Source organism: Podarcis tiliguerta, assembly GCF_965153285.1.
Source record: "Podarcis tiliguerta genome assembly, chromosome: 8".
Lineage (NCBI taxonomy): Eukaryota > Metazoa > Chordata > Lepidosauria > Squamata > Lacertidae > Podarcis > Podarcis tiliguerta.
In genome coordinates, this window is record NC_139541.1 from 23727629 (window position 1) to 23751900 (window position 24272).

The 24272-nt window shown below is 46.2% G+C and overlaps 2 protein-coding genes across 2 annotated transcripts; both read left to right on the top strand.

Moving 5' to 3' along the window:
* Positions 1-676: 676 nt before the first annotated feature.
* Positions 677-9515, top strand: LOC310682926 (chymotrypsin-C-like). Its single transcript, XM_083452266.1, has 8 exons — positions 677-813; positions 1502-1590; positions 2120-2217; positions 4015-4137; positions 5603-5739; positions 6777-6922; positions 8299-8448; positions 9460-9515. The coding sequence occupies exons 1-8, from the start codon at positions 774-776 to the stop codon at positions 9475-9477; spliced, it is 801 nt and encodes a 266-aa protein (XP_083308392.1). The 5' UTR covers positions 677-773; the 3' UTR covers positions 9478-9515.
* An 838-nt stretch (positions 9516-10353) lies between these two features.
* On the top strand, positions 10354-23961 carry LOC310683520 (chymotrypsin-like elastase family member 2A; the record flags this gene model as incomplete). The annotated part of the gene is made up of 8 exons (XM_083453453.1): positions 10354-10426; positions 16537-16625; positions 17183-17280; positions 18503-18631; positions 19509-19645; positions 21525-21670; positions 22671-22823; positions 23800-23961. 8 exons carry the CDS (start codon positions 10354-10356, stop codon positions 23815-23817), a joined length of 843 nt encoding a protein of 280 aa, XP_083309579.1. The 3' UTR covers positions 23818-23961.
* Positions 23962-24272: the final 311 nt, after the last annotated feature.

The following is a 24272-nucleotide window of genomic DNA, read 5'->3' on the forward strand; positions in this document are numbered from 1 at the left end:
CCATTCCTCCGACTCTCCTTCCCTTGACATTCCTGTTCGCCCCCTACTGGTTCCTTCTTCAGGTGTTACGTCTCCCTTTCCCTCAGAGAGCCTTGGCACCTCCGGTGCTGCCGATGGCAGTTCCCTGACAGGCATGTTTATATTTTATGACACCTTCATTTAAATTTCTCTCCCCTGGCAATGCCCCTCACCAGCTCGGCTTCACCCCCTCCTTGATGTTTTTCTGCCTGGCCGGAAAATGCCCCATGAACTCTGATCTTCCTTGCATAGATGAGGGGTGTGCTGAATGTGTGTAGAAAGTAGCCTTCTGCAAAGAGGTTGCATCTATATTTATTGCCCCACCCACTTTTCCTTCTGGAATGTGGACCCCAGAAGATGACCCAGAAACTAATGTGGCTCTCAGGCTTCAAAACCTTCCCTACCTCTGATTTAGATAGATAGATGAAAAATTCAGGCTCATTTCCAGAGAGAACGCCACCCTAGAGGCAATTTTTGTTGCTGCTTAAAAGAAAATGTAAGCTTAAAATAAAAGGGGGAGGTCTCAGGCCTGTGCAAAGGACTTGAACAACATCCCTGCTGTGAGATGTTTCAGCAACCAGAGTGTGGGATCCAGTCAGGGCCTTCGAGCAAGCTGTCCCCTTATTCTTTCTATTTGCAAAGCGATAACTTGGCAAGGTCAGATATAGCCTGTTATTTAAGTTTGGTTTAGGTCAAGGCTGGTTCCCATTATAAATACACTGACTTCACCCCTGGATCACCATCACTCGGTCACCATGTTCAAGTTGGTCTTCATTGCTTTGATCTTGGGCTACGGTAAGTGTCTTTGGTGCAGTTAAGTTGGGGCTGTTTGGCATGCAATTCGTCTTTTCATTGATACAAGACTCAGCCCAGCCCAAAATAGTTCTTTGGAAATGCAATGAATTCAGTTTCATGTCTCTGGTGAAGTAGCCTCTCTCTCCAAGATGAGCTTCGTCGTGGTTCGAGAGCATACAAATTTGCACAAAATGAACATAACTTTGGCACTCCCTACCTATTGATATCAGGGAACAGCTTTCACTGTACTCTTTTCGGCGCTGGCTGAAAATGTTTTGCTTAGGCAAACCTACCGAGACATGTAGACCGTTGACACCTGCTTAATCTGGTCTTTAGCTTATCATTGATTTTAATTATTATTTTTTGACAGTTTAAAATGGTTCTGCTTTTTAAATGGTGATTTCATTTTTATTCTTTTTGTAAGCTCCTTTGAGGTTGTTGTTGTTTACAATCAAGCAATATATAAATTCAGAAATAAATGAAATAAATAGCCTCTGGTAGCTTTTTTTAAAAGGATGCTTCTGCCAAAAAGCCACGAACAGATTCATTAAACCAATAATGGACAAAACCAGTGTGTCCAGCTCTGGCTCCCTTGTGGTACCCAAGATGCTCATCTCAGTCTCTGTCTCTCTCCTCCCTCTCCCTAATTTTCTCTTTCATCACCCCCACACCTGCTATCTTCTTCCAGCCCACGGCTGTGGCAAATCTGCTTATCCACCCAACATTTCCCGTGTTGTCGGAGGTGAGGACGCCAGACCCCATAGCTGGCCTTGGCAGGTAAATCCGCAATGTTTTTCCCCCATGTGTGGTGCAAGCGTCACGTTTTCTTTTTAGGAGGGGAGAAATGGCCCAGTGTCATCCTGCGAAACATCTCGCCACCAGAAGTGGTAGAAGCGACTGCAGGTTCTGAAGTTCCCAGGCCCAGCCATGGACAGGAAGATGATCACGGCCTGTTAGCAGAGTGGATGATCCAGCACGGTGGGCTGGATCTATATACTGAAGGGGAGAAATGGTTTGTCGGCTGTTGCCACTGCCTCCCATCTCCAGCTTTGGAGGAGAGACAGTCACTACCTCTCAGCCCAACCTACCTCGCAGGGTTGGTGTGTGGATGAAATGGGGAAGGCTGCAGAACCAGGCATGCTGCCTTGAATTACTAGGGGGAAAGGTGGGGATATAAATGCAGTGAATTGATATATAAGAAATGTCAAGGTGTGGGGCCAATATTGTGTCGACACATCAAAATATTTGTTCTTGACCCGTACAGCTAACAGCCATCTGCCTTGGGGGGGGGGGGTTTGCTTTTCAGGTCTCCCTCCAGTACGACAAGAACGGCGTCTGGGCTCACACATGTGGCGGAACCCTGATTGAATCCAACTGGGTCTTGACAGCTGCTCATTGCATCAGGTAAGCAGCACCCCACCAACAGCAAGGATACTGCAGAAACCCATCAGGTTGCAATGGTCCTGAGGTTGCAATGGAGCGGTCACCTAGCAATACTGGAACACCCACACTTAGGGTTGACATATTCCCCAAAGTGAAAATCTGGACAAAGTTGTTGAGCATTTTTTGAGAGGGATCTCCCCCTCCCCATTTAAGTTTTTGGACTTTTGGGGGGGTTATAAAAGCATTTAAAATAAAAAACAAAAAAATGCCCTACTTGCCACATGTACAGGTTTTCCCAGACATTTTGCCGATTCAGCAAAAACCCACCTGAACAACTTTTTGCAGCCCAATTCCCGGATGTGTCCAGGAAAACACAGACATATGGCAGCTCTACCCGCGCTACCATTCAAATTTCCTTGTTTCACATCAATGTGTTCCACTGAACCCTGAGCCGAACCTTTTAGACTTTTTTAAAAAAATAAAAATGCAAAATGGGCAAGCCAACTGCAGGAGGTCACTTTTTTGTGACATAATTTGAGAACTTGTTCAGAATGGCCACATGATTTTTCTGGATGGAAGGAGTCTATAAGGTCCCTCTGTTCAAGCTGAAAAAAATACCAACAAAATCATGCTGCACTCTCAGGCCAAGAGCGTTTTGTTTGACATGTCTGATAGAACCAAAAGCGGTTCATTCATAGCTCATCACTGCTAATGAGAATTTTGCAAATATGGGGTTGGAGATCTGGGATAGCTCACTCGGTCAAACATGGGGCTCTTAATCTCAGGGTCATGGGTTCAAAAGGGGGAGTGATACACACAATCAAATGTCTTTCAATAAAATGTTGGTTTTATTTATTTCATAAAAAATTATACACTCCATGATTGTAAAAAACAAACAAAAAGCCAACAACCTTCAAAGCAGTTTACAAAGGGGGAGGGGGACAATAAAATTTTGATTAAAAACAATGATTTAAAACATTCATAAAATTTAAATTAACAATAAACTAGATGCGGGTGGTGCTGTGGGTTAAACCACAGAGCCTAGGACTTGCCGATCAGAAGGTCGGCGGTTCGAATCCCCGTGACGGGGTGAGCTCCCGTTGCTTGGTCCCTGCTCCTGCCAACCTAGCAGTTCAAAAGCACGTCAAAGTGCAAGTAGATAAATAGGTACTGCTCCGACGGGAAGGTAAACAGCATTTCTGTCCGCTGCTCTGGTTTGCCAGAAGTAGCTTAGTCGTGCTGGCCACATGACCCGGAAGCTGTACGCCGGCTCCCTCAGCCAATAAAATGAGATGAGCGCCGCAACCCCAGAGTCGGTCACAACTGGACCTAATGGTCAGGGGTCCTTTTACCTTTACCTAAAAACAGATTAAAGCACACACCAACATTCTTCATCGCTGGGTAGGCTTGTCTCAGCAAAAATGTTTTAAGCAGGTGCTGGGAAGAGTACAGCAAAGGAACATGCCTGGTGTCAATAGGCAGGGAGTTCCACAGTGTAGGTGCTGCCACACTAAAAGATTGATCAGGTGGAACAGATATTATATGGTGCTTGTAACCGTGCCAGTTCCGTGGATCAAAGCAGTCAACTGGGTAATAAAGGCATTTTGCAGGTAAGCTAGTCCTAAACTGCTAACACCTTGAACTTGGCCCAGTAATAACACACAGACACACACCCTGCCAAAAGACCCTGCTCATTTCTAGGAAGACAAAATACTCAATGTACAAAGGAAGGAAGCTTTTCAGAAGGCATCAAGGAATCTGCATTTCTATTGATATTCATACACACACAACATCACTGCCTGTTCCTTATGTCTGTAGCTCCAGTCGGACTTACCGCGTCCTTTTGGGCAAACAAAACCTGGAAGTAGAGGAGGCCGGCTCTGTGGCTGTTGGTGTGGAAAAGATGATCGTCCACGAGAAGTGGAACTCCTTCTTGGTCATGTAAGTTGACGTGGGATCCAGAAAGTCAGGCAACAGCTGCCCAAGTCCTGATCCTGCCAAAATAATTCCTGCCGGTATCTGGTTTTGCTAGTGAGAGAAATCACATAGGAACTTGAGTGTGTTGCTGTTGTTTTGGGGTGTGTGTCTGCTTACGGGATGACCTGTTAAATTGGTTTGCCATTGCTGACAGGCAAATTACCAGCACTGCCTTAAGACATACGATGATGGCTGTGTTGGGAATATTCCATTCCACCTTAAGGAGTAGACATGGAACTGTTGCGTGTCACATGTCTGTTTACATTCCAGCACAGCTTGCTGGGAACTTCTGTTGTGTGTATAGCTTTTGCTTTTCTCTGTCTCTCTGAGAAGCCAAGAGAGAGAGAGAGAGAGAGAGAGGACATGTTTCTTTCTTTGTCCTGGTTTATGATTAATAAATCCGTAGTTGTAGTATGCTTCCACAAGCCTCACGCCTATTTTGTGTGCGCAGTTTGCTGGGCTGATATAGTGTGCCCTGGCTTTGAAGCCTGGGTCGCTGATTTACGTTAGTGCAGAGGCCGATGGGTCTTCGCAGTGGGACGGCTGGAAGGAGACGACCCACCTGGGGCTAGCCAGCTGGCCTTGCGACCCTCTGCATGCCGACAGGCTGCTGGCTTAGAAAACTTGAAAAGTGGATTTAACAAATGCAGGCAGTGTTGCAGAAATGGCGTGCCTTTTCTCCTGATGGGACGCGGGTGGCGTTGTGGGTTAAACCACAGAGCCTAGGACTTGCCGATCAGAAGGTCGGCGGTTCAAATCCCCGCAATGGGGTGAGCTCCCGTTGCTCAGTCCCTGCTCCTGCCAACCTAGCAGTTCAAAAGCACTTCAAAGTGCAAGTAGATAAATAGGGACCGCTCCGGCGGGAAGGTAAACGGCGATTCCATGCGCTGCTCTGGTTCGCCAGAAGCGGCTTAGTCATTCTGGCCACATGACCCGGAAGCTGTACGCTGGCTCCCAAGGCCAGTAAAGCGAGATGAGTGCCGCAACCCCAGAGTCGGCCACAACTGGACCTAATGGTCAGGGGCCCTTTACCTTTCTCCTGACAAGAATTGCATCTCCTGTGGGTATTCTGCTGCAGGGGTGCATACGCTCATGTCAGGTGGTACCAGTCACTTCTCTCTTTCTTCCACCCCTTTTCTCTCTCTTTTTGCCACCCTGCCCTGTCCTTTTTCCTGACACCCCCTTCTCTCTCTCTTCTTCTGTCTCTCAATCTCTCGTTCTCTCTCCCCCCCCCCCCCCAATCATTCAGCAAGCTGCCAGGGGAAGGACAGATTTCACCCTTTTGGGTTGATGGCAGTTGCAGTCCAAACATCTGGAGGGCATGAGGTTGGGGAAGGCTGGAGAATATTAAGTTTGACTCCTCTGGGTGAAAAGCTGCTTTCGAAAATGAAAACATAAACCTCTGTGCCCTCTTGGCTTCACTTTTCAGCAACGACATTGCCCTCCTCAAACTGGCTGAGCATGTGCAGTTCAGTGACACGATCCAGGCCTCTTGCCTCCCTGCCGCAGACGCTGTGCTAGCCCAGGATTACCCCTGCTACATCACTGGATGGGGACGACTCTGGAGTAAGTTGGGTGCTCTCTGTCCTGGGCATGAGCATTCTGGAAACAGCTGGACAAAAACCTTAGGGGTTGCATACAATGCCAGTCCTACTGAGAGTAGATCTATTGAAGTTCATGAACACTACTAACTTCATTGGGTCTACTCTGAGTACAACTTCAGTTGGATACAAGGTACCAAAGCTCCCCCAGAACTTCTCGAAGGATTCTTCTCTGTACACTAAGAAGGAGGCTCACTTTTTGCAGTTCAGTGTCTGTGTTGTCTGCCTTTAAGAAGATGGGAGGAATCTGTCAATTTGAGATTCTCTCAGTTTCTCATTTTTACAGTCTTAAGTTCAGTGTTCCACATTTCCGCATCAGTTTGCAAATTTCTTTTTTAAAAAATACCTATGGAAAACCATCAGCATTTTAGAGTGAATTTATCTTAAGACACACATTCTTGGATGCAATTTCCCCTTACATACACATTTATTTCTTTTACCAAACAATTTCCCCTAATAGAATATATATCTCTGTGTTGTTTTTACTAATCTATGCATTTTATGCAAACTTTCTCCTAAGATACACTTTTTTTGCACACCGCTTGTTTGGAGAACTATAATACAACTTTCAATTAAGTGTGAATACTGAAGAGTAGCTGTGTTTCAGTCTGCCTATTGATTCAGAAAAGGCAAATTGGATAAGTTTGCATTAAAATCCAAACCAAGCCAAGTTCCTCCTCATCCCTACTCTTAAGTGTCTCTCTGTTGACTGTGTGTCTGTGTGTTAAGGGTGCATGGTTGTGGGCTTTCTCGTCCTGCACACGGGAGGGGGGGCTAGTCCCACCCACTTTTGAAATGTGGTCCCCAACAGCACCCCAAGGAGTAATGTGACCTTCTATCCATGCAGAGTTGCCAGCTTTTGATTTCATAAATTCAGGTAGCCTGGCAAAGGCCAGATGGCAGATCAAAGTGGGATACGGGGGCAAGCAGGTTGTGTGTAAATGTGGTTTTGACTCTTTGGGGAAGACTCCTTACCACTTTCCTGTCTGTTCCACTCTGTAGCCAATGGCCCCATCTCTGACAACCTTCAGCAGGCCTTGCTTCCTGTGGTAGATCATCAGACTTGCACCAAATGGGACTGGTGGGGCTCCATGGTCAAGACCACAATGGTGTGCGCAGGAGGCGATGGTGTCGTTTCAGGTTGCAACGTAAGTCTCCCCAAACTCTTCCTTCCTCATAGAGCCTTCCCCACTTTCTCACTCTGAAGAACGTTGCTTGTGGTTTCATTAGTTTGCACATTTTCCTCCATGAAAACAAAGAGCGGTCCTTGCTTGAATCCCGACTCAGTCCAAGTGACCCTTGCCAAGCCACTTAGGAAGTTGTGTTAGCAGATCTTTGCAGCTTAGGTGAATTAGATTGGAATAATCACTTACCCTTTCTGGAGTTCAAAGGCTTTATTCATGCAGGAACTGTTTGTGGAATGTGTGAAGACGAGACAGAGAAAATAAGAGACATATTGTATGGAGAGAGCAACAAACAAAATGGCTCAGCTTTTAGGGGTGCAGTTAACTTAGGCATAGAAGCACAAGCTAGTTCTGGCTAGAATGCTACACAACCAGTTTCCTCTGGTGGTTAAAGTAAAACATGCATTAGCTAAAAGTGCAGGAGAAGGAAATGAATTTGCTTTTCTCCAGCATTTATAATGTGCTTTAAACGTATGGTGTATATGCAGGGATGGAGAAACAAGGTGTGTTGGACTCTTTTTAAGGGGATTTGGATAGTGGCAGGGGTGAATGGGGCCAAAGGACAGAGAGAATATATGGCAGAAATGTTGGGTGCAAACACCAACCCTGAAAGCCCTACCTACAAGTTGCATTGCAGGCAGAAATTCAAATAGTTTGGGAACTGCTGTAAGGCAGGGATGGGGAATCTGTGCCCCTCCATCACACACTAACACTCCAGATATTGTTGAATTGCCATCATACCCAGCCAGCCTGGCCAATGTTCAGGGATGATGGGGGGTGGGGTTGTGGTCCAGCAACATCTGGAGAGCCACATGTTAAAAAGGTAAAGGTACCCCTGCCCGTAGGGGCCAGTCTTGACAGACTCTAGGGTTGTGCGCCCATCTCACTCAAAGAGGCCGAGGGCCAGTGCTGTCCGAAGACACTTCCGGGTCACGTGGCCAGCGTGACATCGCTGCTCTGGCGAGCCAGAGCCACACACGGAAACACCGTTTACCTTCCCGCTAGTAAGCGGTCCCTATTTATCTACTTGCACCCAAGAGTGCTTTCAAACTGCTAGGTTGGCAGGTGCTGGGACCGAACAGCGGGAGCGCACCCCGCCGCGGGGATTCGAACCGCCGACCTTTCGATCGGCAAGCCCTAGGCGCTGAGGCTTTAACCCACAGCGCCACCCGCGTCCCCCCAGCCACATGTTAAGCCTGCATAAAACAGACACAGAGACCTATGGACCCTGTCAAGCACAAATGTGAGCTTTGCCAACCCAGGACTCCACTTCCATTTTGCCCAGCCCTTGGATCATAGTAGGGAAACAGAGGTATATGCATCCTGTTTTCTTCTGGCAGGGGGATTCTGGAGGACCCTTGAACTGCCAAGGCGGCAGCAACTGGGAAGTTCATGGCATCGTGAGCTTTGGATCAGGGTTGGGCTGCAACACCGCTAAGAAGCCGACCGTTTTCACCCGTGTATCTGCTTACGTTGATTGGATTCGTGAGGTGAGGTTCCCGTCTTTTGCCCAGCAAAGCTGCGATGGTCTGGATGGAAGGCTTAATTCGTACTTGTGCAGCTGACTTTTCTTTTTCGTGAATGCCAGTCTGGGAAACTTTAACATCTAGCGTCTGCATAATTTCTTGTTCAGAACTCAAAAGAGTTCCCAGTGTCCAAATGCTGAAATCCAGCATTTGTGTTTTGTTAGAAACTGAGAAGCATCTTTTATCATTTCATTGTGAGCAGTTTGGAAGTGGCATTCCAGCTTTAGGGCACAGTAGATGGTCCCCAGTCAAATCATCAACATTTTGGCATATTCTGGTTTTATTTTTTTATTTTTTGGGGGGAGAAAGATTCAGTCCAACTGATTAATTGCCACGCTTAATTGGGAGTAACCCCATTTGAGCTCAGCAGGGCTTGTTTTTCAGTAGACATAAGTAGGACTGTGCCAAACTTTGCAACTCCCTGCCTATTGACATCTGGCAGGCACCTTCACTGTATTCTTTTCAGCACCTGCTTAAAACATTTCTGCTTAGACAAGTCTACCCAGGTATGTAGAATGTTGACATGTCTTATAATCTGTTTTCAGTTTATTGTTGATTTTAATTAACCTTTGCATGTTTTAAATAGCTTTTTTGGGGGTTGTCCTTACTGGTGATTACCATATATTGTTTTCTTTTTTGCAAACAGCTTTAAGGCTTAAGGGTGTTTTTTTAAAAAATAAATAAACCAAGAGGGTATTTTTAAAAATATTTAATTAATTAATTGAACTTTGGTTCCATTGAACCCACTGGGATTTAAGTCAAGTCATGACTTACCGTAAGTTTTATTTTCGTCAGGGGCCAAAATCCCCACACTAAAATGCAGAAGGAGCATTTGGTCAGCCGTGGTTTAGGAACAAAGACTGAGTTCAGCAAGCTGTTTGTTTCTGGCCCATCCTGGCAATTACTGTATTCTGATACCTAAATTCTAATGCCCAAATTCACATCTATATTTTTGGTCTCTTTTTCCTCCTCTAGAAACTGAATGAGAACTGAAGGCCCACACCGTGACCTTGTGGATCAATATGAGAAAATCCAGAACTGCAACCAATAAACCATCACAACTGCTCTCGTGTCAATGCATTGTATTTTTTTCCTGCTCTCACTTGAAATGCTTGGAATCACTCACACTGTTTGGTGTGCGGAGCCTTTTTTGAGTCCAAAGGCCGCATTCCTTTCTGGGCATCATTCTGGAGGGCCACATGCCAAGGCAGGGGAGGGCCAGAGGCATAAGTGGGTGGAGCAATGGGTGCGAATTTTACCTTTGAACAGCAGGCTAGTTTCCATATGTAACGCTCTCTCCCCCGCTCCCAGAAAAGCGAGAAATATTGTCAGAGTGCATGGACACATTGCAGGCAGGCAAACACACTCTAGGAAGGCACAAAGCAGGGTGTGGCCTTGGAAGAGTTCAGAGATCCAGAGATCCAGTGGGTCACATTCAGCTCCCAGGCCTGAGGCATCCCTCCCCACCTCCCCAGTTTACACCCTTTCCAGTTCACAGGAGAAGAAGGCTCTTCTTGGGCATATACTTCAGCTGACCCTATATACCACAGTCTGTCCCTCTTTTCTCATTGACTGTATATCAACGCCATCGAATTGCAGCCAGTGAAATTATGGGGCACCTCTGAATGGCGCTAATGGAAAGCAGGGTGAACCCAGGGCAGTGACTCATCCAGAGACCCAATGGGCAGCCTCCTCTGTGACTGGATGGCGTTTCGTTCAAAGGACCATTTCTTACTTGAACACCTTGATTTCTTACAGCACACAGGGGCAGCTTCTTTTCAGCACGGCTGTCTTGCTCCAGCAAACAGCTTGGGCATTCACTGAATTGCAGAGTTGGAAGGGACCCCAAGTCTAGCCCAACTCTCTGCAATGCGGGAATCGGACGGCTTTGGAAAGTCTAAGCAAGAGGGGATGTTACTCCATAATTGTATGCGGTTGTCGGGTACAGAATCCTACCCTTTGTCCTGAAAAAAAGAGCCAATTGAAAGAGTTTCATTTGGAAGAAAGGGGAGGGAGGGAGAGAGAGAGGAAGGAAGGAAGGAAGGAAGGGGAGGATAGAGTTGTGTGCACCCAAGTATCTAAATGGCAAGAGACTCCTTGGGATGCCTGCATTTACTCAGGGTTTAGTTTCTTTGAAATAAAGGTCCCCAGAGTGATATGTTTTTAGGATACAGTGGTACCTCGCAAGACAAATGCCTCGCAAGACGATAGAGTTTTTTGTTTTTTGAGTTGCTTCGCAAGACGAATTTCCCTATGGGCTTGCTTCGCAAGACGAAAATGTCTTACGCCTTTTTCTTAAAACCGTCAATGCATTCCTATGGGAAACCGTCAATGCATTTCCTATGGGAAACCGTGCTTCGCAAGATGAAAAATTCACAAGACGAAAAAACTCGCAGAACGAATTAATTTCGTCTTGTGAGGCACCACTGTATATGGGTTTGTCTAGACATACAGTGGTACCTCTAGTTATGAACTTAATTCATTCCGGAGGTCCGTTCTTAACCTGAAACTGTTCTTAACTAGAGGCGTGCTTTCTCTAATGGGGCCTCTTGCTGTTGCAACGCCGCCACACGATTTCCGTTCTCATCCTGGGGCAAAGTTCTCAACTCGAGGTAACTCTTCCAGGTTAGTGGACTTTGTAACCTGAAGCGTTTGTAACCTGAGGCGTTTGTAACTCGAGGTACCACTGTAAATACAACCAGAGCATCAGAGGGAGGAGCTCACAGCCCTAACACCCCAACAGATTAAAACCACACTCAAGGCGGCTTACAACATGAAAAGATTTACATACTTACAAAAGCAGTCATCAGCAATAAATAAAATACATCAAAAAGTACACAACAAGATTGAAACCATTATCACATAAATCGTAAGACCTCATCATAAAGATACTGTACAAAAAAAAGAATAATATCAGTAACAGCAACAAAAATGCCGAACAAAACCACCTAAATAATAATACCCCAGCCCTGTCTATCTGTCTATCTGTCCATCTTCCAGCATCAGCCCAACTCCAGCCCTCAACTCTCTCCTACACAGCCCCCTTGGCTCGTTGCTCTCCATCCATCCAGGTGAGGTGGAAAAAGGCCCATCCATTTATCTCTATGGCAATAGAGGCACCTCTTTGGATATGGCAAATAGTGGTACTTAACTGGCCATTACCCTAACTGAGAAACTGGTTTGGCTGGTTTAGCAGCCTTTTCTACTGAATTCTAAGCATCTGGACTGACTCCCCAAACTCAGGAGAGGTAGGGAGGTTAGTAAAGCAAAGAAAGAGGTGGGTGGCGAGGGGAAGGAAGAGAAATGAAAGAAAGATTCTCTCCCTGAAGAATAGCCCATGGAATACAAGCTTCACCTCCTGCTCTGATTTGAATTTCAGACTTTGGTACTGTGTACGTTTCCCCCTCGCTGCTGAATACCTCTTCCCTTAAAAGCTACAGCTTTTAAGACAGGCTTCAGCCCCATGATCTCTCTTTACAGTAGCCGCTGCAGTTCAACAGGATTACCGTATTTTTTGCTCTATAAGACTCACTTTTTCCCTCCTAAAAAGTAAGGGGAAATGTGTGTGCATCTTATGGAGCGAATGCAGGCTGCGCAGCTATCCCAGAAGCCAGAACAGTAAGAGGGATTGCTGCTTTCACTGCACAGCGATTCCTCTTGCTGTTCTGGCTTCTGAGATTCAGAATACTTTTTTTCTTGTTTTCCTCCTCCAAAAACTAGGTGCGTCTTGTGGTCTGGTGCGTCTTATAGAGCGAAAAATACAGTAGTTCCTTCTCTAGAAAGAGGACTCTATATGTTTCTTGGAGTGCTTCCAGGCAAACTGTTTTCTCCTGTGTACACTCCATAGATGTAAAGCACACACACACACAGACACACGCACACACAGACACCAAGAATCCTGGGAACTTTAGTTTATCCATCACAGGGCTACAATTCCTATCACCCTTAATATGGCAGAATTTGTTCCTTTAAAAAAGAAAGAAAGACATGCTTTAAATGCATGCTGTGTGTGCAGAATACTGGCTATTACCTAGCTATTACCTAGCATTACCTAGCTATAATAATTCGTGCAGCTGTCAATAAATTTGGGAGCAAGTTCTTCATAGCCTGCGAACCTTCCACCCCATCATAAGTTGATAATAATGCTACCTCTGGACTTTCAGTCAGCTTTAACCTAGTGATTTCTGTTATCTCCATCTCCTTGACATCTGATGGGAGGGTGTTTCATAAGGTGGGTGCCACTACCGAAAGGTTGTCTGTCAAACCAACCATGCAACATCTGTGTGTGTGTGTGTGTGTGTGTGTGTGTGTGTGTGTAGCCAGAGACCATACAATACACTACAGGCACCCGAGGAGCTAGGTCACATCACTCCTTTCTGGCCAGGCATCTATAGAACATTATTCCCTCCTCGCTAAACAAGCAAGTGGATGAATTAGCCAATGGAAACTGAGGCTGCCTCCAGATGTAGTAGAATGTTGCACACTGTGGAATAGGTTCTTCGCAGTGTCTGAAAAACTTCGTTGTCATCAAAACCCCCTTTAGAAAATGGGCTCCAGTCCTCATGGTTCAAAACAAAGGGGCTGATTTAAACAGGAGCAGCAGAAGAAGCAGCCTACAGCATTGCTCCATCTAAGCCAGTGTTGACAGACAGTGGCTCTGCAGGATTCAGGCTGGGAATCTCTCCCATCCCTATCTAGAGATATGAGAATTGAAGCTGAGACCTTTTGTGGGCAAAGGAGACCCTCTGCCACTGAGACAGCAATTCCTTGAAAGGGGCACATCTTAATTTGGCGGTGCAGTTTTCCAAGCAAACAAGGTCTACAGAAATTTATAGATGGGTACCTTCCAGCATCTTGACTCCCCAAACCGGAACTCGCATCTTCCTATTCGACCTGCACAAGATCACAGAGCCCCAAACACGTCCTTTTTTTCAGGCTGTGCTCTCACATGTTTTGGGGCGCCGCGCGAGATTGCAGCCCCGAAAGAGTGCTTTTTCAAGGCAAAAACTTGGGGTGGAATCACGTGAGATCACAGCACTCAAAATACGGTACAAGCATTCGGCCCCCCTAATACCGGGGTTACATTCCGATTCCTTGTGTGCATAAGTGAAATCTCATAAAGTGGGGAGCACCCTCTAAAAAGCCTCTGAATGCCTATTCTTCCCTGCTCGTCAGCTCTATCAACAATCCAGACCAAAATATCTAGAGTTGAATCTCTAGGGTTGGCTGGAGGCTGGAGGTCATGTGGCTGCTTCTGCTGTGCTACCCCAGGAGTCAGCTATTAGGCAGGGAGGCTGAGCAGCATAAACAAAGCCCCACTGAGCCTCTGGTCTCTTTGGGGCTTCCTCCGCCCTCAATGACATCCTCTTTGAGTTCTGGGGAGGGTCCCTCTGTGAGCCATAAGGACTCTCCAGCTCTCTCCCACCATTTCTTGGTATGATTCTATTTATTCATTAATTTCCAGGTGTCACGTGTATACAGTGGTACCTCGGGTTAAGAACTTAATTCATTCTGGAGGTCCATTCTTAACCTGAAACTGCTCTTAACCTGAGGTACCACTTTAGCTAATGGGGCCTCCTGCTGCCGCCGCGCTGCCACTGCACAATTTCTGTTCTCATCCTGAAGCAAAGTTCTTAACCCGAGGTACTATTTCTGGGTTAGTGGAGTCTGTAACCTGAAGCGTCTGTAACCTGAGGTACCACTGTACATGATTGTGCATGAATAGAACATGTTTAAGGGGTGGGGGTGGGGTGCCTGTTCTCTAATGCAGGGATGAAGGTTCATGTGTCTGTCTAGACACTGTTGGAGTCTTACTCCCCATCCAGCATAGCCAATGCTCAGGGATGATATGGGGTGTCTTTCCACCTGTTGGGCCGCAAGATGGCTGCATTTCAGTTTGCTCCTTGTTCCAAAAAGTGCGGGTTAAAACAGGCTTGCTTTTAGAGGTGAACGGACGTCAATTGCTGCCCCATTCCCTGCCCTTGACCCTGAGTGCTATATTTAGGCCACGTTTCAAGGCTGCAGCCCTCCTTACGAAACACCCTCGCATCACTCCACCTGCGGGGTTCCCAAAAGGTGACAAGAATTCCTCGATAGTTTCTGTTTCGTTGCTGAGCTCGGCAAGGTCACAGCACACCTCCCTTTTCTTGTAGATAGGAAAGTCCTGCCATGTGTTATGTTTCCCCTGACGCTCTACCAGTGGTGTAGCATGGGGTGCCAGCACCCGGGGAAAGACATGAAAGGGATGGAAGCGTCACCATGGGGAAGGGGGCTAGCATGTCGCCATGGGTCCTCCTCCCCCATTTTTAGTGCAACCTGCGAGATGCAGGCTTTCTCGGGAGGTGCAGGACATGGATTCTCAACCGTAGCCCCTCTGTTGCCAACCTGCTCTTGTCCAGGCTCCTGAATGTACAACAGACACACACCCAATCTTCAGTACACACCAAAGCTCTGACTTGGATGGGAGAACAAGCAGCTGTGGGGGTATTTTGGCACGACCTTTGGGAGGAAGGCAATGGAAACTTTCTGATTGCCACGTCTCCCAGTGGCACACAACCAATGCAGACCTTTCCATGCCACTGATAGCATTATCAGCTGGACCTGCCACTGATAAACCTGCCCAGAATATAAGACCATTGGATGGAGAGCAAGACTCTTCTCAACAGAGATGTCCTCAGCCATGATTGGAGTCCGCTGCTCTGGCGTTGGCCTACGGGGGTATGGGTCAAACTCAGGATAAATAAGAGGATGTAATTGCCTGGTTCATAGCCACAGGGCATGGAGGTGGCAGGCCTAGACTCCTTTAGATGGCTTTCAGAAAAGGAGTATCTAGATTATGAATGAAGGAGAGCTCAGCCCAGTGCTTACTGGCCAGGAGAGCAATAATAATAGGAGAATTTCCACATGCTGAGACATTCTCTTTTGGAGGGTCTGATACTAGGAATAAACCACAGGGTTTGTCTCATTTATTCCGGCTCCTTAGGGGCCTGGAGACACATCACTGGGCAGATGGACCTCTGGACAGAATTGCAAAGCAAGTGGTGTGTTTGAATGGGAAGCCTGGAGAGCAGGTCAGAGTAGACCGTCCTTGGCAGGCTGGGGAGGTGCTCTCAAAATGCAGTGCAGAGAGATGGCAACTCAAAACCCAGTTGGAGCAATTATGGTCTAGCAATGAAGAATTGTTAACAGCAGCAGAGTAGGATTTTTTTTTTACAAGCTGCTTATATGCTGTTTGAAACTGCTGTGCACTTGTCAAGCAGATAAACAGTGATGTGGTTTTTTTAAAGACATCTGAAGAAAGCCCTGTTCAGGGAAGTTTTTAGTTTGTGAGGTTGTATTGTGCTATTTCTACTTTTTGTTGGGAGCTGCCCAGAGTGCCTGGGGCAACACAGTCATGTGGGCTGCATATTTATTATTATTATTATTAGTAGTAGTAGTAGCAGTAGTAGTATTAAGATCATGCAAGCCTCAAAACAAGATGCACAATCGATTCTACCAGGAGATGTGGAAAACCTCTTCGGATGCTTTTCTGATATGTATCAGGCACTGAAAGCCATTTTGTGGGCTCTCTATGGAGATATGGTGGGATGGGGAGGGATCTGCATTTCCAACTCACTCAGGCTGCATACACAAAATAGCTTTGAAGCACATTCAGAGCACACACACACACACACACACACACACACACACACACACCCCTGCAAAGAGTTCTGGGCACTGTCATTTGTAAGAGTTGGTGGAAACTGTGATTCCTTGAGGAGTGAACTGCTGTGCCCAGAATTCTTCAAGGGGAGAATGTGGCCTGAAGGTCTAGTGTATGTACACAGCCTGTACAGACTCAGCAAAAACTCATTTCTTTCACACACACTCTGATTTCCAGTCGCTCAGCCACCACCAACCCCCACCAAACCCTACTCTTTGCGTAGAGTCAAAGAGGGTTCTTGCAACAATATAGGCATTCTAATTTGTAGCCTGAGAATTTTGCTCCCTTGAGCATCATCCATCTGTTGCGCTGAACCTTCCAAGAGTGTCTGCACTGTGTCCTTTTTGCAGCCTTCAGTTGTGGGGTCCCGGCCTACAAGCCCAATGTAAGCAGAGTTGTTGGAGGGGAGAATGCCCGGCAGAACAGCTGGCCCTGGCAGGTAAGATACAGCCTTGCAGTCTTGTTGTCCAACTAATCGTCTGTCTCTCAGCACTGAAAAAGATTCCTTCCTTTGGCTTTCCATCATGGACTCTCTTCCTGAGAATTGGGGGTGGGGTGGGGGTTGACTCCTCCCATCCATCCCAGCTGCCATGTTCTGCTGTGTGCTCAATTTCCAAGTCTCAGAAAAACAGGATTATCTCTGTATTTTGTTGTGGGGGTGGGAGCTCCCATGCATGCCAGAGAAACAGGATTCCACCACAAATTCAAGAAATTGACCCTGTAATGAGAGAGGAAACAGCTCCAGGAAGTTGCCCCATCTCCGGTTTGTCAGCTATGAAAATGTACCAGGTATCAAAGTCAACCTGCCAAACTCCTAGTAATGAAAGGAGAGAAAAAATCAGAGTCAAAGTCATTTATTACAAAATGAACACTCAGAGCGTCTGGAAAAGGGTTTTCAGGAGCAAACTTGTTTCAGCTCTGATTTGGGTAACATTAACGGTGGTCCAGGGTTGGGCATCCTTCAAGCTCATCCTGAGACTTGCCTCTCATTCTCAGGCTTCCCTTCAATATTTGTCCGGTGGGAATTGGCATCACACATGTGGCGGGACCCTCATCGCCACCAACTGGGTCATGACAGCCGCTCACTGTATCAGGTACGTCAGCACCCCAATAAAACAGCTGCTTTCATTTAAGACTCTGGGATTCTTGGCACTCTGGGAAATTGGGCCACTCCTGGTGGTCTGTGTCCTGTTATGAGCACCACAGTTGAAGAAGGATATTGACAAGGTGGGACGTGTGCAGAGGAGGGCGACCAAGATGTTCAAAGGCCTGGAAACCAAGCCTTATGAAAAACAGTTGAGGGAAGTGGGTATCTTTAGCATGGAGGAGGCTGAGAGGGAATATGACAGCCATCTTCAGATATCTGAAGAGCTGTCACATGGAAAATTCAGCAAGTTTGTATATGCTGCTGTTCCAGAGGGTGGGACCTGAATGGATTCAAATGACAATGGACTAAACTTTAAGAAGAACTCTCTGATGATAAGAGCTGTTCAACAGTGGAACGGACTATCTTGCAGTGTGGTGACTTTCCTTCATTGGGGGTTTTTAAGCAGAGGTTTGATGTCCATCTGTCAGGGATTCTTTATTGATCCTTGCCTTCCAGTCTGCCTGGAATACTGAGAGTTCTGACCTCCCCCTGGCTTAGACCATCACATATTGGTCACTGAGAGAAGAAGATATTGGACTAGTTGGGTCTTTGGCCTGATGCAACGAGGCTCTTCTTGCAGTTGGCAAAATGAACTGTAGCCCATGAAAGTGTTTGATATGCACAAAAAACTGGGTTGTATCCATAATACAGTGGTACCTCGGGTTAAGTACTTAATTCGTTCCGGAGGTCTGTTCTTAACCTGAAACTGTTCTTAACCTGAAGCACCTCTTTAGCTAATGGGACCTCCTGCTGCTGCCGCGCTGCTGGAGCACGATTTCTGTTCTCATCCTGAAGCAAAGTTCTTAACCCGAGGTACTATTTCTGGGTTAGCAGAGTCTGTAACCTGAAGCATATGTATCCTGAAGCGTGTGTAACCTGAGGTACCATTGTAATTTAATAAGAGCTTGTGGCCCATCTAGTCTAGCATCCTGCTTTCACAGTTGCCAGCCGGATGCCTGTGAGAAGCCAGCAAGCCGGACACTCTAGTGTTAGTCTTACTCAGAGAAAGACCCACTGAAATCAAGGCAGATGACTCATTCAGGTCCATTAATTTCAATGCGTCTATTCTAAGTAGAATGTAGTTGGATACAACCCAACTCATTTGATTTTTCGTCTTCATTATGCAAAGAAACACTCTCATCCCTCACTCTTTTTCTCCATTTCTTCAGTTCTGGTCGGACTTATCGCGTCTTCCTTGGAAAGCACAGTCTCTCATCCAGCGAGAGAGGATCAGTTGCCGTTTCCCCATCAAAAATCATTGTTCACCCCCAGTGGGACGCAAGTAGACTTACCAATGGGTAATATAATAGCTTTTCATGAAGCAAGAATAGAAGAAATTATTGTGGCCAACAGTGGTGGTGGTGGTGGTGGTGGTGGAGGGGAGATAAAGTTAATTTTCTATATTATTATTTTTCAAATCAATGTTAGTATTTGGCATGCCATCAAAGTTATCCATTTATTTTTTCTGAGTAAATCTTGCATTTTCCATGTGAAAGCCAGCAGCAGCAATAACAAGCTGTGCGGTTGAATTACATTTTCTAACCAAAAAAAATGAACCCCTATTCGTCAACTGATGCATTGTTTAATCCTGCTTTCTAGCTGCAGGATCATCCCATGTCTTGTGGTTTGAGGGGGGAACAGCCTCACCAGCAAAAGTTGTGGTGGGTCACATTTAGCCTCTGGGCCAAAAGTCCCCCACCTATTGGCATGGAGGTTTGTCAGTTAATCCAGAGTCTTTGCATTCATTTGCCCAAACCCTAGGAAATGTGGGAAAAATCCTGGGCAATTTATCCGGAATCCCCTCGGCGCGGTTTTCTAGTTTCCATGCACACCATAAGCCACATTCTCACCTTACATTTTAAACCATTATAAGACTAACCAGTCATGGCTTCCCCCCAAAGAATCCTGGGCACTATAGTTAGTAAACCCTTGTTCTCCTCACAGAGCTACAATTTCCAGAGTGGTTTAACAATCAGTCCCTCTTCCCAGTAAACTCTGGGAACTGTAGCTCTGTGAGGGGAATAATGACACCCAGCACCCTTAGCAAATTACAGCTCCCAGAATGCTTAGGGGGGAAGCCATGACTGTCTAAAGAGGTATAGTAATGCTTTAAATAAACGGATGGATGTGGCCTGCTCTTCATGCCCATTTTTCCTCTTTCTCCATCAAAACCAGGAACGATATTGCACTCATTAAACTTTCTCAGCATGTCACCTTGAGCAACAGCATCCAGACAGCATGCCTCCCAAAAGCCAACAGTATCTTAGCTGCTAACTATCCTTGCTATGTAACTGGATGGGGAAGGCTGATAAGTAAGTGTCGTGGTGGATTTTTTAAATTAAAAAAATATTATTATTATACTTAATTGCAAGCAGTTTGCGACTCATTGCCCTTTTCAGGAGCATAATACGCAGCAATGCAGTGCAGTGATACATTCAAGTGCAGGGTCCTTTCATGAGAGTCACAGCTATGCCCCCGTCTAAGATTATACAGTCATCTTTATAAATATAGAATAATAACAACCATGGGTGCATTGCAATAATAAACAAAGGTCTCCATGTGTTACATTTCAGCAAGATCTACTATTTTCTGGGCACACTTCTTGGTGTTTCTCTCATGTGATTTCTCCAGGTGGACCCTTTAGTGGTTGACTCAGCACCTGGATAGCTCAGCTGGTTAGAGTGCGGTGCTGATAACACCAAGGTTTCAGGTTCGATAAGGACAGCTGCATATTCCTGCATTGCAGGGAGCTGGGCTCTACAATTCTATGAGTCAGTGGCGTAGTGTGGGTTGTCAGCACCCGGGGCAAGGCAAGTAATTTGCGCCCCCTAACCCGTGGATTTGCGCCCCCTAACCCGTGGATTTGCGCCCCCTAATCCTAACCCCCAGATGTTGTGCCCCAGTGCAGCCGGCCTCCCCTGCACCCCCCACGCTACGCCACTGCTATGAGTCGATTCCTTTCATTCTGATTGGCTCCAATCAGCACCAAGAGTGAGAAGACTTCTTCTCAGGTGCTAAAATTCTCCCCTTTCTTGCCCATTGGGCATCTCTAGGTGAAATTCTCATGCATGATGAGCAGGGTTTTTGTCACACTCACTTGACTTTTGAGGTAGCTACGTTTGAGATGTTTGTTCTGCAAACCATCTTGCTCTGCAGTTTCCCCCAGCTCCCCATGTTTCAGTTAGAAGTGCCCTGGGAACATCAGGAGGCAACACTTCTCAGGGGGCTTTTCTCAGATCAGCAAGCGTGGGCAGTCCGGGGCAGTGGGCAGGGGTGCCAACTTAAAACAAAATATTGGGGAGGCCCAGGTAAACCCCACCCCACATAATCAATCACGGGATGCATTGCATACACACCATTTGAATGGCAATGCCCATCCACTGTGGGGGCTCCCGGCCCCCTCAAATATTTTGTGGCCCCTCAGCCCCTAGAAGTTGGCTCCTATGGCAGTGGGTGGAGCTGCAGAATCCTGCAGAAATGTTTCCTGGAAAGAAAAGCACCTCCAACACTCCCTGCCGTCTCACAACCACAAGGTTACAATATAAGCAATACAGTGCTAGGGGGATGAAGACAAGGGGAACTACCAAGTAGTTTCTAAATCTTCTAAATAAAAATTAAATAAGTAAACACTGCACACACCAGATTTCTAAAGTTCCCTGACAATGAGGCAGAAAACTGGAAGTCTCTTTCACAGGAAGAGAACTTTCAAACAATGGGAGGGCTTTTTTTTTTTAAGCAAAGGACTAGGACACCTATTGTGGGGACGTGGGTGGCGCTGTGGTCTAAACCACTGAGCCTCTTGGGCTTGCCGATCAGAAGGTTGGTGGTTCGAATCCCCACGACGGGGTGAGCTCCTGTTGCTCTGCCCCAGCTCCTGCCAACCTAGCAGTTCAAAAGCATGCCAGTGCAAGTAGATAAATAGGTACTGCTCTGGCAGGAAAGTAAACAGCATTTTGGTCTCCATTGTCCCAGAAGCGGCTTAGTCATGCTGGCCACATGACCCTGAAAAACTATCTGTGGACAATCGCCGGCTCCCTCGGCCTGTAAAGCAAGATGCGCCACAATCCCAGAGTCGTCTGTGACTTTGACTTAACTGTCAGGGATCCTTGACCTTTACCTTTTTAGGACGCCTATTACTTCCTTGCTTGACATTGCTCCATCTCATAACTCTCTTGCTTTTGTCTCTTCTAGCAAATGGTCCATTGCCAGATATCCTGCAGCAGGGGCGCTTGCTTGTGGTGAATCATGCCACCTGCTCCCAGGCCAGCTGGTGGGGCAGCTCAGTCAAAACCAACATGGTCTGTGCAGGCGGCGATGGCGTGATCTCCAGCTGCAACGTGAGTGCGTGCATGCATGCAGGTGTCAGGGTAGGGGCAGCCCAATCCAGTGGCCAGAAACAACATGCCTTGCAATCGGAAGGAGATGTAGCAAAGAACCAGATTTGCAATGCATAACTCATTCTGGCATTCGCAAGGGGTGGAGGCGAAATTCAGCTGGGTTTGCATTTGAGTCACATTCCCCGAAACAATAATATGAACCATCCTTCCAGCTCAAGATAGCCTGCACTGCCTGGCAGCAGCTTCCCAAGCCAGAGGGGCAGGACTGGATTTAGGTTTGATGAGTCCCTAAGCTACTGAAGATAATGGGACCCCTTTATAGGTCCAGCTGTCCTTTGTCAACAACAAATTGTTGCTGTTTTTTGTGTTGCATATATGCTATATGGTAATTTATGGACCTAACAGGTATCTAAAGCCACTTGCACATAACAAAACATGTATTTTTTCAAAGTAATTGTTGAACTGAAATACAATTAAGAAGTATATTAATAGTGAAATAATTATTAAGCTCTAACTTAAAATGATTTTTTTACTCATAACAAACTTGATAATGCAAATACATTGGCATCTGGCAATAACAAAAGTTCCTTTAGAAACACAAGTTACAAAGACTCATAATCTAGTCTCTAGAAACTTACTATCACATGAAATAATAATTGTAGGTTTTATTTTATTTGTTTTTTATCCTATATTTTGGAAATGTACATCGTTTTTTCCCCTTTAAATTGGGGGGGGGGGCAAGAGAGTGGAGCCCTAAGCTATAGCTTGTTTAGCTTATACATAAATCTGGCAATGCTGAGGGGTCTTTCGCAGCCCTTCTGGAGCAGCCAGAGGTTGAACCTTCTGCATTCAAAGCAGGTGCTCTAAGCACTGAGCCTCAGTTTCCCCCCAATCAATTATGCCCCTGTACTTTCCCATTCCCCAGCGCAGAGCATTCAGGGTGACCAAGAGCATCTCCTTTCCCAAAAGCTCCATCAAATTTTCCTTGGCTTGTTTACAGGGGGACTCCGGTGGCCCACTCAACTGCCAAAACTCTAGTGGGAAATGGGAGGTGCACGGAGTGGTCAGTTTCGGTTCCTCTCTTGGCTGCAACTACTACCGCAAGCCGTCTGTCTTCACACGGGTCTCTGCCTTCAACAACTGGATCGCGCAGGTGAGCAGCACACCTTGAGGCCGGTCCGTCATCCTTGCCGCTTAATATGGATGCTGCGCCAAGAGTGGGCTTCAGTAGAGACAGAACACATTTGGGATGAAAGGCGGCAGGGGAAGATCTGCCTTTCGACTGAGGCTACACCCACATTTTTCTCTGGATTTCTGAAGCGTCCAATTCCCTGGCTCTGTTTCCGATGTGGATTTGGTGCATTAGGAACACACGCACCTCCCCCCCCCCCTTTTCATTTCTGCATTTGATTTCTGCAGAGTGCAGCCATAGGCATGCAATTCAAATTCATTCCACTCAAAATCATTTACAAAATATTTTGCCCCTTTGAGCCCTCCCCAAAGTAAGCACTCCCCATTCAGTCTGGAAACGGCCCTCAGATTCAGCTGCCAGTCTGGGCAGGTTTTGTACATGGAATTGGAAGTGTGTGGTTTCTGCAGAGGAGGGAGGAGATCACCTTTGCCTCAGGTAACCAAAGGTCTCTGGGCAACCTAGCAGGCATCTTTAATGCCTCTAATCTGCCCACCCTGCTTTTAGAACTCAAAGCAAGGGTGGATATGGGCGAAAGACGGCTGGAGAGATTTTAGTTTTGAAAGGGAGGGTCTTTGGCAGCCAATCCAGGTCCCCACTCATAGCCATTATATGCATCTCAAGCTCCTATCCCACCGTTCATGTGAGACAAATGGGATGAAGGGAGGGGGAAGGGGGACATGCCACAAAAAAAGCAATTTACAAGTTTTATACAAGGCTTGTTTTTTAAAAAACAACAAAAACCACCCTCTAAGTGGCTTATGTAAGAGAAGGTAAAATATGCATAGGATATGAAATCAGCAATCATCATAAAATGATCAAAATACAGATGAAACCTTTTTAAAAAATGAATACTGTATATACAAAGGCAAATAAGCCAATGCTTCTTGCTTTTTGAGACAAATGCTCACACTTCCTCTTTCTTTTGCATTGTCTGTAGGTGATGGCGCAGTATTAAGGTGAGGAGCGTTGAAACCCCGAGAGAATCGGCCAGGAACGCTGTCTTAAGAATAACATCAGTTGCGCAATAAAACAAAAGCAAACATTGCAATAATCCAAGCAAGAGTGTTCAGTCCCAGATGCTGGGAGCACCTCTTTTTTTTTTGTATCTACGATCTCCTCTTTTCAATTCTCTGCCACTTTGTCCAATCCAACATGTTAAATAGCAGTTTCCAGTTGTTCTGATGAGGGGTTACAAAATTCAACATGTGCTGCTTAGGTACATAGTGGCATCTCCTGGCTGGCTGATTTATGGTGTTTTATTCAGTTCTTATTAACACTGATTTATTATTGGCCTTCTCAACCACTGTCCCGAGGTGATTTAATAGATGAGAGAATTAAAAACAATCAGAAACACACAAATAGAAAAACTAAAACCTTTGGCAGAACCAAAGGTTACTTTCACACTGCATG

Excerpts from the sequence above, each read along its gene's own strand:
- LOC310682926 (XM_083452266.1), top strand. The coding sequence starts at position 774 with ATGTTCAAGTTGGTCTTCATTGCTTTGATCTTGGGCTACG. Across the intron at positions 814-1,501 it reads TGCTTTGATCTTGGGCTACG|CCCACGGCTGTGGCAAATCT; the intron begins GTAAGTGTCTTT and ends ATCTTCTTCCAG. Across the intron at positions 2,218-4,014 it reads ACAGCTGCTCATTGCATCAG|CTCCAGTCGGACTTACCGCG; the intron begins GTAAGCAGCACC and ends TTATGTCTGTAG.